The sequence below is a fragment of the Aspergillus ibericus genome (genome assembly GCF_003184845.1).
Source record: "Aspergillus ibericus CBS 121593 unplaced genomic scaffold BO80scaffold_28, whole genome shotgun sequence".
NCBI lineage: Eukaryota > Fungi > Ascomycota > Eurotiomycetes > Eurotiales > Aspergillaceae > Aspergillus > Aspergillus ibericus.
Window position 1 is genome coordinate 69693 of NW_020292126.1, and position 13927 is coordinate 83619.

Here is a 13927-nt window from a genome sequence, read left to right on the forward strand (position 1 = left end):
TGTTACCAATCATCTTCTCTCATGGCTCTGTAATTCCGCGCTTGCTAAGAGCTTAATAATGGGGCCCCTCCCGCTTAGAAATTGTCCCTGGCTTCTTCTGCCGAGGCGGCTCGTCGCGCTGATTGGCCGACCTATGCAATCACGCCACAGATGGGAGAATCGTCCATCCTTAGCCATGAGGATCCATAATCCATCATCCATCAACCCCTCCGCTAGCGGGGCTCTCCACGACCCCTCGCCCTAGTATATATATAACCCACCACGTCGGCCCCAACCGTTGCTCCATTGTTCTCCTATCCATTCCTCCTGACCTCTTCAGCACCTCTTCTGCACCTCTTTCACCATGGGTTCGACACAGCCGGAATTCAAAAACCCCGCCACCACCTCCCTCCTGGAGCTGGTCAAGGCCCGCCGCACCTACTACGGCCTCAAGGGCGAGAGTCCCATCACCGACGATGCCATTGAGCACATCGTCGCCAACGCCGTCCTGCACGTGCCCAGCTCCTTCAACACCCAGACCTCCCGCGTCGTCCTGTTGCTGAAGGAGGAGCACCACAAGGTCTGGGACCTGGCCATCAGCGCCATGGAGGGCCTCGTCGCCGCTGGCACCCTCCCCAAGGAGACCTTTGAGACCCAGACCAAGCCCAAGCTGAACGCCTTCCGCGCCGCCTACGGAACGGTATGCTGCTAGCTCCCCTGCCCGCTTCTGGGTCCTCTCTGACCGTCCCCCGATCTAGGTTCTGTTCTTCGTCGACTTCGACTCCCTGGCCGGCATCAAGGAGAAGTTTGCCATTTACGCCGACAAGTTCGACCCCTTTGCCCTGGAATCCAACGCCATGTCCCAGTACCTGGGTACGTTTGTCCCTCATTCCTGGCACTGAAATTCTGACGCTAACCCCATCCAGTGTGGACCGCTCTGCAGTCCGAGGGCTTCGGCGCCAACCTGCAGCACTACAGCCCGCTCATTGACGAGGCGGTGCAGAAGCAGTGGAACCTCCCGGCGTCATGGAAGCTCGACGCCCAGCTGGTCTTTGGCGTGCCGACCTCAGAGCCCGGGGAGAAGGCGTTTGCGCCCCTGGAGGACCGCTTCAAGGTGTTTGGCAAATAGAGGGGAAACGCGAGGCAGGGGGAAAGATGGCGTTGGCGGGATCGATAGACCGATTAGACTTGGAGAAATACCCGGATCATGTGTTTACGCGGAGCGAATCCATTTCTGCCTGATGATGGGTGCGGCGTAGTCATATGTTCTTCTTCTCCTTCTATTGAAAGTATCAGATGTAGTGTCAGAAAGTACTAGCTCGTCGTCGCTATATTCCATTCACCACGACTGTAAGGAATTCCAATTCCACAACCATCCAACCCAAAAACTTGCCACAATAATTCACCCGGATTGATATCACCCACTCTGCCTCTCACTTGCTCATTTCTCTCATGCTCCATGACCCACAGTTAATTACAATGGCAGGCATGGGGGACGAGGTGAACGTTGGATATGGGAGAAGACGATATTGTGCTTGTGGTTGTTGGTTCGTGGATGGTGGGGTGAGTTGGGTGGGGTGACAGAAGATGTATAATAGGTGTGTAGCGGTAAAAGAAGCTGTGGATGGTCAGGTCTGGGGAAGAGGTGAGTGAGGTGTTTAGGTGGGGAGGGGTTGTGGAGAGTACAAGGTTGATCAGTTCAATGAGGTAGTGAATCCAGATGAGAACGTGGTTACGGTTCTATTTGCGCAATTAAGTTTGGTAAATCCCATGGACGGAGTATACAAGGAGGTATAGTCAAGCATATACCACCTGGGTCGGCCAGTCCAGCCAGTGTCGGTCCTCCTCCGGCAGGGCCGCCCGCGCGCCCTCCAGCACATGCGCGTCCCACCCCCGCATCAGCCACGCCGACCGCATATACACCAACAGAATGCTCCAATGGCCAAACATCACCAACGCGCTACTGTCCCGTTGTCCCAACAGACTGATCAGCCCCTCCGGGAGTCGATACACCCACCCCACCACCAGGTGCATCAGGTTGATGCCATCCTGCCCGGCGCTGCGAATCTTATACACCTCTTCAAATCCCCCGCGCAGATCATCGAGGGCCGTGCCAAACATGGCCCGTCGGGATGTCTCTCGGACCCGGGACTGCATGAACGCTCGCACGCGCTCAATCCGGAGCAGATGTTCGTCCAGCTCGGGCTGCAGCTCGGCACTCACGCCGGCGATCCGATCATCCGGGATCGGCAACAGCACGCCCGTGAAAACGCGGGCATGATGCTCCTTGACGATGGAGTGTACCCCGCGCATCAGCACCAGCCACTCGGACGGGCCGCGCTCACTGAAGACCAGAAACTCGCCGGGTCGGGGCCCGCGGCCGAAGTACACCAGACAGATCAGTGCCGCGGCCATGTAGATCAACTGGCAGTTCTCAGCATTGAGGAGACACAGGACGGCCGTGACCGATCGGACCCCAAAGGTGAAGTGGTCGTCGGCTTGCGCGATGTACTCCGTGCCCGAAGCCGGGTCCTCATGGGCCCAGTGGAGCGCCGAGAGGGCGAGGACCAGATGCATGAGGGAGGGGAAGGTGATGCCCCATTGGGGGACGTGGTCGGGCCAGACACGGTGGATGTCCATCACCTCGTCCGCCAGGGTTTTGTACGTCCTGGTCAGGTAGTGGTGGTAGAGTTTCAGGTCGGCAAACGAGATGCCGCCGGCCACGCTGCTGGCGGCGAGATCACATTGCACGCCGGTGGAGGTGGCGGGAGGGTCGCGGGGGCCGACCTCAGGGGTGCTATCCTTGGAACCCTTGGAGGAGGAGGCCCGGGACTCGGGCTGGTATTTGGATGGTCGAAAGCGAAACCGTCGCGTGGAGGCCGGGGGCGTGGCGGAGGCCGCCGCCGGGTGGGTGAAATCACATTCGATCGAATGCCGCACGCAGTTGGTGCAATGTGGTTTCTTCTCGTCGCACTGGAGGGGGTTAGCATGGTCGGTAAGCGTAGAGTAGGTAGCAGAATTGGGCCAAAAGCAAGCCAAGGCACGCAGAGCAGAGCGCATCTTGACCATGATGGTGGTGCTGGTGGTGCTGGTGCAACTGCCAGGATATATATACCCTTGACCTCCGGGCAGACGAGAGAAAAGAGGCATAGGAGAAGAAGCTACCTTGATGCGTCTTTTCTTACAATTCTGACAGCCCAAGCGGGATTTGTTGTGTGATCGCCTGGAGCGAATCTGTATGGGCGTATTATTCTCAGCCATTGTTGGGGGGGCAGGCAAAGATCGTATTCGTTCTGGTTTTGCCCCCTTGGGCCGACGGGAGTCTCGAGTTGCCACCTGAGGCAGCCACGGATGCGATCACGTGAGGATACAAGCGAGGCACCCCCCGATCCTTGGTTCCAGCAGATGGCTGCCTGCCCAGCCCAACCGGATCCAGTGGCTCGCCGTTATGGCAGTCCTATATCTACTACTACTCCATAACCCGGCATCAAACCGACCCCTGGCAAGGTTGAATGGGCGGTTCAAAAATAGACTAGAGGGCATCGTGGATGCCTACGAGACGCTGCACCACGGTCGCCCCTATGAATGTGTCCAGTTTCCCAGTCCACACACATGTCTCAGATTGACGGTCCGTATCTCTTCCTATCGGATCGGAGGGACCGTCGATTAAACAGACCAATGAGAGCCCACTCCGGGGTATGGTGTCAGGAGGGTCTTGAACTAGAGGTCAAACACTCGGGCTTTCCCTATAAACTGTTGACTGCCCACGTTGACCTCTTGTGAGGTAGCTTTCTCTACTCTGTACTAATAACCAGCAACAAACATCAAATGGGAAACCACATCTCCTACGAAACCTCCGACTGCCACGTGGACGTGCCCGGGGCGGGTGCCATCCGAGGCTTGCAGAACGGAAGGCAGTCCCGACGCTTCGCCGGCATTCCATACGCTCAACCCCCCGTCGGCGACTTGAGGTGGCGGAAGCCTCAACCGTACTCCCTCCACCAGCTCGCAGCCGCCCAACCGGGAGCGACATACGACGCAACCGGGTTCGGCCCGGTTTGCCCCCAGGCACACTACTCCAAAGCCGTGAGCGGACATGCCCCCAGGCACACTTACCAGGAGGACTGCCTGCGCCTCAACATCTGGACCCCGGTGCCTGACCCCGCGGTGCCTCATCCCAAATGGCCAGTCGTCATCTGGTTCCACGGGGGATGGTTCCAAATCGGCGACCCCAGTCAGGAGCCGGGAATGGACCCTACCGAGTTGCTTTCCACCGGAAAGCTGAATGCCATCTTCATCGCCGTGGGCTACCGCCTGAATGTGTTTGGCTTCCTGGCGGGCGAGGCATTGCGGGAGGAGTCGGGGGGTCAGGCAGTCGGCAATTATGGTCTCTGGGACCAGCGACAGGCCATCGAATGGGTGTATCACCACATTGCGGTTTTTGGGGGGGATCCGGACAATATTACCCTAGCGGGACGGAGCGCAGGCGCATATGCAGTCCAGGCCCAAGCGTTGTACGACTTCCGGGGGCAGATACACGAGGCAGTGCGGAACCGATTCCGGAGACTGGTCATGTACTCCAATGCCATTCCCACCCAACCCAAGACTCCGGAAGAGTGTCAACCGCAGTTCGACGAGCTGTGCCACCACTTTGACATCCCGACTAATCTGCCGGGGTCCGAAAAGCTGAAGCAGCTACGAGCCATCAGTGCCAAGGACTTGTGCGACGCGATCATGATCCTCCAACACCACACCTTTCGGCCCGTCACGGATGGCGTCTTCATCCACCCGGGGATCTTCGACTACTATCGCGACGGGTCTTTTGCGAAAGAGTTCCAGCGACGGGGCCTGCGGTTGTTTATCGGGGAAGTGCGCGACGAAAATACCCTTTATGCCGTCACGAATAGCCCCGAGGCCAATCTGGCGTCGCTGAAACTGCAAGTGTCGAATTACTATTCCCCGGCTACGACTGACCGGTTATTGCGCCATTATACCCTACCGGATTCGCACGATCAGCACGAGTGGCAGTCGGTGTTTGGACAGATCATCGCTGACGGCCAGGTCCGAGCGCCGTCAAGGTTTCTGGTCAATAATCTTCTGGAGCACGGAGTGAATATTCAAGATGTCTGGCGGTACCTGATCGCCCATCGGCTATCTTTCATCACCGAAGACGTGGCCCCCGCGTCGTTCGGGGTGAGTCATGCCATGGATCGACCGATATGGAAGTAAGAACCCCCCCACCCCGGTGTATCCCAGCACTGACACAACCAGCTATTCGATCATGCACGGACCGAGCCCTGCGGACCGGGCCTTGATGGACGACTGGATCCGGGATCTGGCGGCCTTTGTGAATGATGAGGAGGGCTACACATATGGCACGAGGACTGCGGACGAGCACAAGGTGATGACCCCGGATGGAAGGATTGAGCTCCAAAAGGACCCTCGATGGAGGGATCTTTTGCAACTGATGGACGTGTTTTCGGGGACATCTGGAGGAGTAGATAGATGGAGATAGATCTGCAGCATTATGTGGAGAGCTTGCGCCCCTTTTGCGATTGGGATTTACGTATGTCACGGGATGGTTCCGTTCAGATCAGCACTCGCCAGTCGCGTACGTATAAATCCCGCCTCGAGGGTACGATGTGCAGGAAAAATTCTTCTTTACTCATCATCTGCAAGCTCATTTTATCCCCCAACCAAAACCAGAAGCCTGCCAGCGATCCTGATCAATACAACAATGACAGTACTAAGTGGTTCTGACTCCCAGGAGAAGACTATGGGGAAGTGGGCAATCCTACGGCTCCAAGGAGACAAGTACTACTGGTGTTACGGGGATGGCGGCAGGGCGGGCGACTGTCCCGCCCGGAGCGGGCTGTATAGCACCCATCACTATGCGTGTATTGACACTTGGTCGCGCGACTTTCACGTCTACCAATCTGCTCTGACCAAAGATGAGGTAAGTCTGGCAGAAATGGAGTGTCTCGAGAGGCTGACTGACCTGACAATCAACCTAGGCGGAAGCGGTTCTGGGCTCTGGAAATATCTGGCCCTTCTCAAGCAGTGACGAGGACTACAGGAAAGAGCTTCATGAATACTGGATGGCTACTGACGATGGGCTCTGAAGGAATCTGGGTATAGGGATGGCGCATCAAAGAATCTGGTTCCAGTACAACCATCTGTTCACTTTTTGCTCTGTATCTATCCTCAACTGGTACTTCTTGACATTCAAAGCATGAGAGAAGTTCGACTACGGCCGCTACTGATTTTGTCATAGCTGAAAATATACAGTGTAGATCAATGCATTGGTAAGACATTTCTTGTTGACGACTCAATAGCATATAAGCCACATATAGGTGGATATAGTTAGAGTGGATAAACCTGACTTGTATTAACCGACCGACAACCACTCTAGTAGTGGCCAATGTGATCAATGCATATGATCCTCACCTATCAACCAACCAGGCACCTCAACAATTGATGGATGTGTTTTCGGAACACCGAGAAGTGCAGATAGCTAGCAACAATGCTACTGCATCCGGAGTACTCCATACTAGTGGTATCACCGGACGCCAATCTGATTGGCTTGCGCGTGTCGACGCACGCCGTCATGTGCCCGGCGGCCGCCGGCTTTCTTCCACCTCCAGAACACCAACACCAGAACACAACAAAGATCAGAGAATCCCACAAAAGCCACACCCCGACGCAAGATGGGACGGAGCACCTGGACGGCCCAGAGCTGCCGTACGTGCCTCACGCGAAAGGTCAAGGTGGGATGACCCGTTGTTGGAGTACGACATGATGGCTGACCGGGCTGTCAGTGTGACAGGGCCCGGCCGACGTGTATGCGCTGCCAATCCTCCGCCCGCCACTGTGGGGGTTATCCGGATCTGTGAGTACGTCCAGGCATGGTGGAGCGGAACTGACGTTACAGGGGACGCAGTATCCTCCCCACCGGGGCATTCGTGGGATGGCACGAGCGATCTCTACTACTGGAACAGAACCAAGCACAACTCGTCGCCCATTTCCTGGGCGATTATCTCCCTCCAGAAGGCTCAGTTCCCACCAGGCACCAATCCCCTGTCTACTGGGCGGAGCTCTTCCCGACCTTTCTCCACTCGCAGTCCCCGGTCATCAAGGCATCTCTCTCCGCTTTGACCCTGATACACCTTGCCAAGTCTCGACACGACGACGCGCTGGCTCATCGCAGTCGACAGCATTACAGGCAAGCCGTGCAGCAGATATGCGCGCTGAAAGGGAAGGATGACCCCAGCCATCTCATTCGCACGGCCATGATTCTCGCACTCTACGAGCTTTACGCACAGCCGCCAGGTCAAGGCCACGCATGGAATGTCCATGTCACGGCCGCCTGCAACTTGGCCCGTGAACATCGCGCGGCGATGTTGAACAACCAGGACCGACAGCGACTACGTACAATCGAGGTAGGTTCTCAGGTCCGGTATGTGGATGTTACTGAGTGTGCAGTTTCTCCGCAAGTGTGTCAATGTCTCGGATGGGGTTTCTGCGGTCAACCGCTCGCCTATGGGGCTGTCCACGGACAGGTTTGACCTGCTTTTGGATATTCTCTCCGAAATTGGTCAACTACGGAGCGGTCTACGACATCAAATCGCTCGCAACGGTGTCACGTGGGACTCCACTGCTTGCCTGCTAATGACGTCCGCGTGTCTGGAGAATCAGCTTTTGAGCTGGTATCACAAGTGGCAGTCGGAGACCAACCATCCCCTCTTCACGATCAGATCGACTACAGTGCCACCCGCGGCAATGCACCCAAGACAGCCGGAAGAGACGATGTTTTTCACGGACCCCTCGGGAATACCGCACCTGCTACTGTACTGGTTGGGACTGGTATTACTTTACGCGACGGTAGCGGAGACACTGCGAGGATTGACCTCGGAGCAGGTTCGGTCAAGAACTATTCAGCAGCGACTGACCAAGGCTGACGCGCTCTGTCATCACTTTGCTACCCGCCTCGCCCAGTGCCAGTCAGGATGTACGGGCAAGGGGACGGGAACTGCTATATTGGCGGCAGCGGCCTGGCAAGCTGCGCAATCAGTCCGTGCAGTGAGCTAGCCTTGAACATGTGTCCTGGCAATAGATGTCAGGGATCTCTATTGGTTATCCATGGATATACTTCAGCGACACAGCACCTCTCAACACGCCACAATGATCAATACTCAAACTTCTGGCCGACAATCTCCTCACTCAGCTTCCAGAGCCTCTCTGCGTTGTCTGGATCCAGTGCATAACCGGCGGCCTCGTCGTTGTTAACCTGGTTGTTGACCATGTACGATCCATTTTTGTCTGCTTTGATCAGTCGCAATCGATCAGATGTGAGAGGGCTTACCGGAAATAGTCCGATCGTATGCTGCTACGATCAAAGTGGCGGCTGCCTGAGTGGGGGTTCTCCAGTTCAACTTGGGATCATCGACGATGCTTCCATCTTCGTGTTTCCATCCTATGCAGCCATGAGTGTCCAGCCACTAAGCCAGCAGGGTATCACATACCAGTCTTGACCCATTCCTCTGGCTTCAAATGCCTCCCGATCCCAGTGACAATACGACCTGGATAGAGACTGAACGATTCCACGCCTTTACCACCGAGCTTCTCCGCCAGGGACACCGAAAAGAGTATGTTGGCCGTTTTGCTCTGGCCATACGCCTGCCACTTGTCATAGCACTTGCCGTTCTGCACTTGTCAGCCCTAGCCCTTCCAGTCAGGGAAAGCGAGAGAGAAGAGAACCAACATGGAACCCAGGATCCTCGAACCGCACCGGGCCCCGTTTATGCCCCAGGCTGCTGACATTCACCACCCTCACTCGGCCGCTCTTGCGCATCAATTCGGGGAGAATCAAATTCGTAAGCAGAAAATGTCCGATATGGTTAATCCCGAACTGCATCTCCACTCCCTCCCGGGTCAGCCCGTATGGCGCGGCCATGACCCCTGCACTATTGATGATCCGGTCAATGCCTTCGGGGTACTCGCTCACTTCCGCGGCTGCTTTGCGGACACTTTCCTGGGAGCTCAGGTCCAGGATGAGAAGACGGGTATTTGCATCTGGAGTTTCAGATTTGATGGCGTGCTCGGTGGCTTGCAGGGCGGAGAGGGTTCGACCGGCGAGGACGAGGAGAGCCGGACGGTGTCGGGAGAGGTGTAGGGCCGCATGGGCGCCAATGCTCCCTGGTGATACACCAGTCATGAGGACTGATTCGTTAGATTATAGCCCTGTTATTATCACGATGTAATGGAGGGTATGTACCCTTGCTGCCCTTGATTTGGTCCGCGAGATACTGGCAGACATCTTCGCTGGTTGAGGATGCGGAAAGGGACATGGCTGCTTTCCTTGATCTGGTGGGTGGGTTAGAGTGAAAGGAAAGTACGTAGCTACGAGGTTTAAATATCCGAGCTGAATGGTGATGACTACGGGGTTCTGGTATCCCTATGTCCGATTGTCCGGGAGGCAGCCAATCACGATCGGAATAACCCCGAGGCCCCTGTCGATGCCCAGCCTGCGGGTCGGATACCATGTAGTAAGATGATCGCCTTGTAGATACGGAGTATTATCCATCTTATATGCATGAGCGATGTCTCCACTACAAATAACCACTAGCTGATCATACCCACGTCAGCTCCGCCAGGACTCCAGACTCCTGTTAGTTCCGGTTAATAACATGAAAAAGGCCATCTCACATATTACCTACGCACATTTGTGTGGTATCCAGGTGATATATTTATGTTTAACGGCTTTGCCCTAAGGAACTTCTTTCTCCCTTTATGAGACCGACTTTCGCAGATGACCAGATATTTCATACCTGATGCATTCTATACCAGTATCGTTTCCTATTGATTAAGTGGTTCACCATTCAATCCAATGCAGCCTATGATCAAGTTCATATAATAAATGGAATGAATCTTTCCACCTCATGAATAACCTCATGCATGTATAATCGCTGCCACTCGATGTCCTTCTACTCTGCCTATAATCGACACAGGACCGTATCCTTGATAAATCGTCGTAAAAACACCCTGGCATGAATCCGCGCAATCTCCCACATATATCAATCCAAGGCACTGCACCTAGATATACCCCCATCGCTCCCCCGGCTCGACCACCGTCGCCACCTCGGTATCCCAAAACTCGCCCGCCAACTCCGTCATGGGCCGCTGACGCACCCGAGCAAAGTACTCCGTCACGCGCGGCCGTCGATGGGCATCAAAAATCCACTCCCACCGACCGACATGCGCCACCACCAGACCAAAGAAATACACATCCGCCGCGGAGAACCTCCCCAACAAATATCCCGTCTCTTCCACCTCCCTTCCCCTTCTCCCTATCCGCCCCTCTTCTTCCCACTCCATTTCCCGCTCCTCCAACTTCTCCTCCACCCACTCCAACCCCCTCACCACCCTCCCCATCAACTCTTCCTCCTCCTCCTCCTCCATCACCCCACCCACCCCACCATAAACCACATTATTCCACTCATACAACGGCCGCACCACCTCCCTCCCAAGCACGCCCACCAACGCCCTCACAACCGCCCTCTCCCCCTCCCCCTCGCCATACAACCTCCTCCCCCCAACAGCCACAGCATCCACATACTCACTAATGGGCCCAAACCCCACAATCTTACGGACGGGGTAAACGGTCGGACTATCCAGAAACAAGACGGGAATGTGTCCTTCATAGTCGGTCTCTGGGTCAGAGACGACCACCGAGGGATCGAGATGCGGGGTTTGTTGGACGGGGAGGAAGCCGGAGCGGATGCGGACGCCGCCGCGTTCGAGGATGAAGTGCCGGATGGAGAGGGCGAGGGCGGTGTCGCCGTCTAGGATGTAGATGGTTGGGAGGGGTGGGGGAGAGGGAGATGGTAGGGGGTGGAATGGTGGGGGGAGGGGGATGAGGTATTGCGGGGTTTGGGGGTGGTGGTGGTAGTGGAGGTAGGAGGGTGGGGTGGTGGGGGAGATTGGGGAGTAGATGGGGGAGGAAGATGAGGAGGGGGAGTCTGGGTGTGTGTATGGATTGCGGTTCGCGGGGGAGTCGGAGGGAAGTGGTGGGAGGGGATGGTGGTTCCCGAGGGAGATAACAGAGGGAGGGTTGGACATGATGCTGTGGTAGTGCTGATGGTGATGAGAGGGAAGATGGGTGGAGGGTGACAGACACCGTGGTTCCATGTCAATTTATACATCGTGAAGAGAGTAGAGTTACTGAGTTGGAGGACGAGTCCGATGCTGTAGAGGTTTATAGAGGGCATCCCATAGTGTTTCGTGGATATCTCATTGCTATTCTACGCATATTAACGCGGATATGTATATCAATCCCCATTGAATCGATTGATTGCTCTTTGTCCTCACGGCAGTTACACAGTAACCTGCTTGGCACAACTTTAAACGAACTTCATTCCATGGTTCGGCATATAGGAGGGTTCCTTTGTCTAAACGGTTAGTTGCGTGTTTGGGATGGCAATACGCGTACATGATGGCTGTTTCGGTTTATGATTGATCAACTGTCTATTTCGGATGGACTATGCCGTTGGACTGATTGTTTAGGATGGTTGGTGTCATGCATGCCCTCTTACAGCCGAGGTAAGGTGAACCCTAAATAATTAGCCAGCTGACGGAGACCAATCCAGCCCACTCTTGACGATGATCTCGACGATTTCCGAGGTCTCTCCTGAGTCAAAGCACAGACCAGAAGGGAGGATCCGAATGTAAAATCTCACATGGAACCACACCTGACGGGCCTCTCCTCACCCACTGCACGCATACTGCTGCAATAACGAGTCGAGGAAAGTTTGTTCTATGCAAGTCTATAGTCTATGTCTATCATACATGCAATCACCACCCAAACACCATACCCATGTATACAATCAATCCACAATCAACAACAGAGTACATCATTTAGCCTCCTCCGCCAGCACAAAGTGCAACACGCCTTTCTTCTTGCCCGCATCCGACACGTAAATGCACTTGCGGAACGTCGTCATCAGCGAGTACAGGAAGCTCTCCTCCTTCTCCTCGCGGTACTTCTCGCCCAGCAGGGGCTGGATAGCACGAGTGGCCTCCTCGGCCTTGTAGAAAGGAATACGGCTGAAGAGGTGGTGCACGACGTGATAGTCAATGATCTCGTGGAAAAAGTGACGACCAATAAAACCGATGCTGCGGTCGATGGTGGCCAAGGCACCCTTGGTGTAGGTCCAGGTTTCAGCAGAGTAGTGCGGGACTTCCGGGTGGGTGTGTTGAAGGTAGGTAATAGCAACTGCGATAATTAGCACTTTCCATGCATTCTCGGTGGGGAGGAGAGGTGGGGGGCCACGTACTCAACCAGTGATGCACCCACAGGTACGGGATAAAGTACAACAGAACCACATTCCACACGCCAACCTGAGTCGACGCATAGTACAGAATCGATCCCATGATCAACAGTCCCAGATCCGACAGGGCGACGCTCAGCACCTGCGACTTGCTGAAGATCTCACCAAACGGGTTGAAGTGGCTGGACATGCCGGTGCGGCTGCCGCCGTCGGGCAGACTCTTAGGGCCGGCCGTGACGTTCAGGAACAGATACAGCTGCCAGCCCATCAACTGGTGGCCGATCAGCTGCACAAAGGAAACAATCGGGGTCTCCTCGGCGAGATGCTTGAGCTGCTCGATGCGGACGTTCTTCTTCTTGGCCAGCTGGTCGTCGGTCCAGGGCACAAAGACCGTGTCCTTCTCCATGTGGCCGGTGTAGCGGTGGTGACGCGCGTGGGTGATCTTCCAGGAGAAGTAGGGAACCATGAGGAACGAGTGAGCGGCCCATCCGACAAAATCGTTGAAGGACTGGTGCTTGGAAAAGGCGCCGTGGCCGCACTCATGAGCGAGAATCCATAGTCCAGTTCCAACACAGCCCTGGAAGAAGCCGTAGACGGCCCAGGCGAGAATCCGAAGCGGCAGGGAAGGGAGAAGGTGGATGTGGAACGCGCCGTAGGCGAGGATGGCGCAGTACAGGATGTCACGGGCGAGGTAGAGGAGCGAAGTCACGACGGACGAATCGAAGCATTCCTTGGGAATGGCATCTTTGAGGGATTGCAGGCTGGGGACGTTGTCCTGGTCGATGGGCTGCTAGAAGAGAACCAATCAGTAACTAGGCCAGGATGTAGGCATTCAGAGTGGATGAACATACCGCTGCCTCGACAGGCCGCTTGCGAAGTTCAGCCATGGTGGGATAGTGGTAGAAGACGAACAAGCCAGCAGAGGTGACAGAACTGACCGACGCTGCTCCCTATGTACATTTTGGGATCTAAATTTTCTGTCAAAGGCAAGGGTCTCTCCTGACCGTTGCCCGCAGGAACCAATCAGACCCGACCAGTTCCTGAAATTCTCAGAATCAGAGGTGGACCCGTGGTCGACACGCTATTCGCATTAACCTCAGGAATGCGCAGTCGCTGAGTCGTCGAGTGGCTGGCCAGGGGATCACTAGTGGCTCCCGAAAAACGGACAGGTCGAGACCCATCCACGGATCCGCCCGTTCGCTGTGGGGGGAATTCCCAACAAAATGGCCAAAGAGAATTGCTCGGAGGTGGACGCAAAATGCCGTGGAAAACAAGGCATTCGCTATATCTGCATGGAAGATCCGATATACGTACACTCTATCCGTACATGCTTGGGTAATGATTGCTGGCCGCCCTGCAGCCCTACCAGCCCGGCTGCTGTTGCTGTTGCTGCTGCAGCTCCTGCTGCCCCTTATTCTCACGCGCCTCGGCCGACGCTCGGCGCTTAGACTTTTCTGGAACAAAATTAACTTCAACGCTTTCCATGTTCTCAACGTTTTCGCCTCGCCGCTTAGCGCTCGTTTTCGCTTCCGTTCATTCTTAGGGCTTCTGAGACACGGGATGGCCAGTTCGGTTGGTTGCCCATTTGCAACAGCACATGTTGGATTAGGAGGATTGTTTAT

General features: G+C 55.5%; 7 protein-coding genes across 7 annotated transcripts; 3 read left to right on the forward strand and 4 right to left on the reverse strand.

Moving 5' to 3' along the window:
- Nucleotides 1-343: 343 nt before the first annotated feature.
- Nucleotides 344-1108, forward strand: BO80DRAFT_456458 (Nitroreductase; the record flags this gene model as incomplete). Its single annotated transcript, XM_025722172.1, has 3 exons — nucleotides 344-679; nucleotides 738-852; nucleotides 906-1108. The coding sequence occupies 3 exons, from the start codon at nucleotides 344-346 to the stop codon at nucleotides 1106-1108; spliced, it is 654 nt and encodes a 217-aa protein (XP_025573755.1).
- Nucleotides 1109-1755: 647 nt separating this feature from the next.
- Nucleotides 1756-3232, reverse strand: BO80DRAFT_426422 (Zn(II)2Cys6 transcription factor domain-containing protein). Its single transcript, XM_025719768.1, has one exon. The coding sequence runs from the start codon at nucleotides 3046-3048 to the stop codon at nucleotides 1777-1779; it is 1272 nt and encodes a 423-aa protein (XP_025573756.1). The 5' UTR covers nucleotides 3049-3232; the 3' UTR covers nucleotides 1756-1776.
- Nucleotides 3233-3728: 496 nt separating this feature from the next.
- BO80DRAFT_123715 (alpha/beta-hydrolase) lies at nucleotides 3729-5734 on the forward strand. Its single transcript, XM_025713514.1, has 2 exons — nucleotides 3729-5204; nucleotides 5251-5734. The coding sequence occupies exons 1-2, from the start codon at nucleotides 3808-3810 to the stop codon at nucleotides 5492-5494; spliced, it is 1641 nt and encodes a 546-aa protein (XP_025573757.1). The 5' UTR covers nucleotides 3729-3807; the 3' UTR covers nucleotides 5495-5734.
- A 923-nt stretch (nucleotides 5735-6657) lies between these two features.
- On the forward strand, nucleotides 6658-8173 carry BO80DRAFT_123769 (uncharacterized protein). Its single transcript, XM_025713515.1, has 4 exons — nucleotides 6658-6720; nucleotides 6806-6868; nucleotides 6911-7418; nucleotides 7462-8173. The coding sequence occupies exons 2-4, from the start codon at nucleotides 6822-6824 to the stop codon at nucleotides 8065-8067; spliced, it is 1161 nt and encodes a 386-aa protein (XP_025573758.1). The 5' UTR covers nucleotides 6658-6720; nucleotides 6806-6821; the 3' UTR covers nucleotides 8068-8173.
- BO80DRAFT_446409 (NAD(P)-binding protein) lies at nucleotides 8165-9326 on the reverse strand (the record flags this gene model as incomplete). Its single annotated transcript, XM_025721552.1, has 5 exons — nucleotides 8165-8298; nucleotides 8342-8452; nucleotides 8502-8682; nucleotides 8741-9198; nucleotides 9254-9326. The coding sequence occupies 5 exons, from the start codon at nucleotides 9324-9326 to the stop codon at nucleotides 8165-8167; spliced, it is 957 nt and encodes a 318-aa protein (XP_025573759.1).
- A 745-nt stretch (nucleotides 9327-10071) lies between these two features.
- Nucleotides 10072-11097, reverse strand: BO80DRAFT_436018 (uncharacterized protein; the record flags this gene model as incomplete). The annotated part of the gene is made up of 1 exon (XM_025720937.1): nucleotides 10072-11097. The coding sequence occupies one exon, from the start codon at nucleotides 11095-11097 to the stop codon at nucleotides 10072-10074; it is 1026 nt and encodes a 341-aa protein (XP_025573760.1).
- Nucleotides 11098-11560: 463 nt separating this feature from the next.
- On the reverse strand, nucleotides 11561-13673 carry BO80DRAFT_503213 (oleate delta-12 desaturase). Its single transcript, XM_025724375.1, has 3 exons — nucleotides 13157-13673; nucleotides 12312-13095; nucleotides 11561-12250 (listed from the first exon to the last, which is right to left on the reverse strand). The coding sequence occupies exons 1-3, from the start codon at nucleotides 13190-13192 to the stop codon at nucleotides 11889-11891; spliced, it is 1182 nt and encodes a 393-aa protein (XP_025573761.1). The 5' UTR covers nucleotides 13193-13673; the 3' UTR covers nucleotides 11561-11888.
- Nucleotides 13674-13927: the final 254 nt, after the last annotated feature.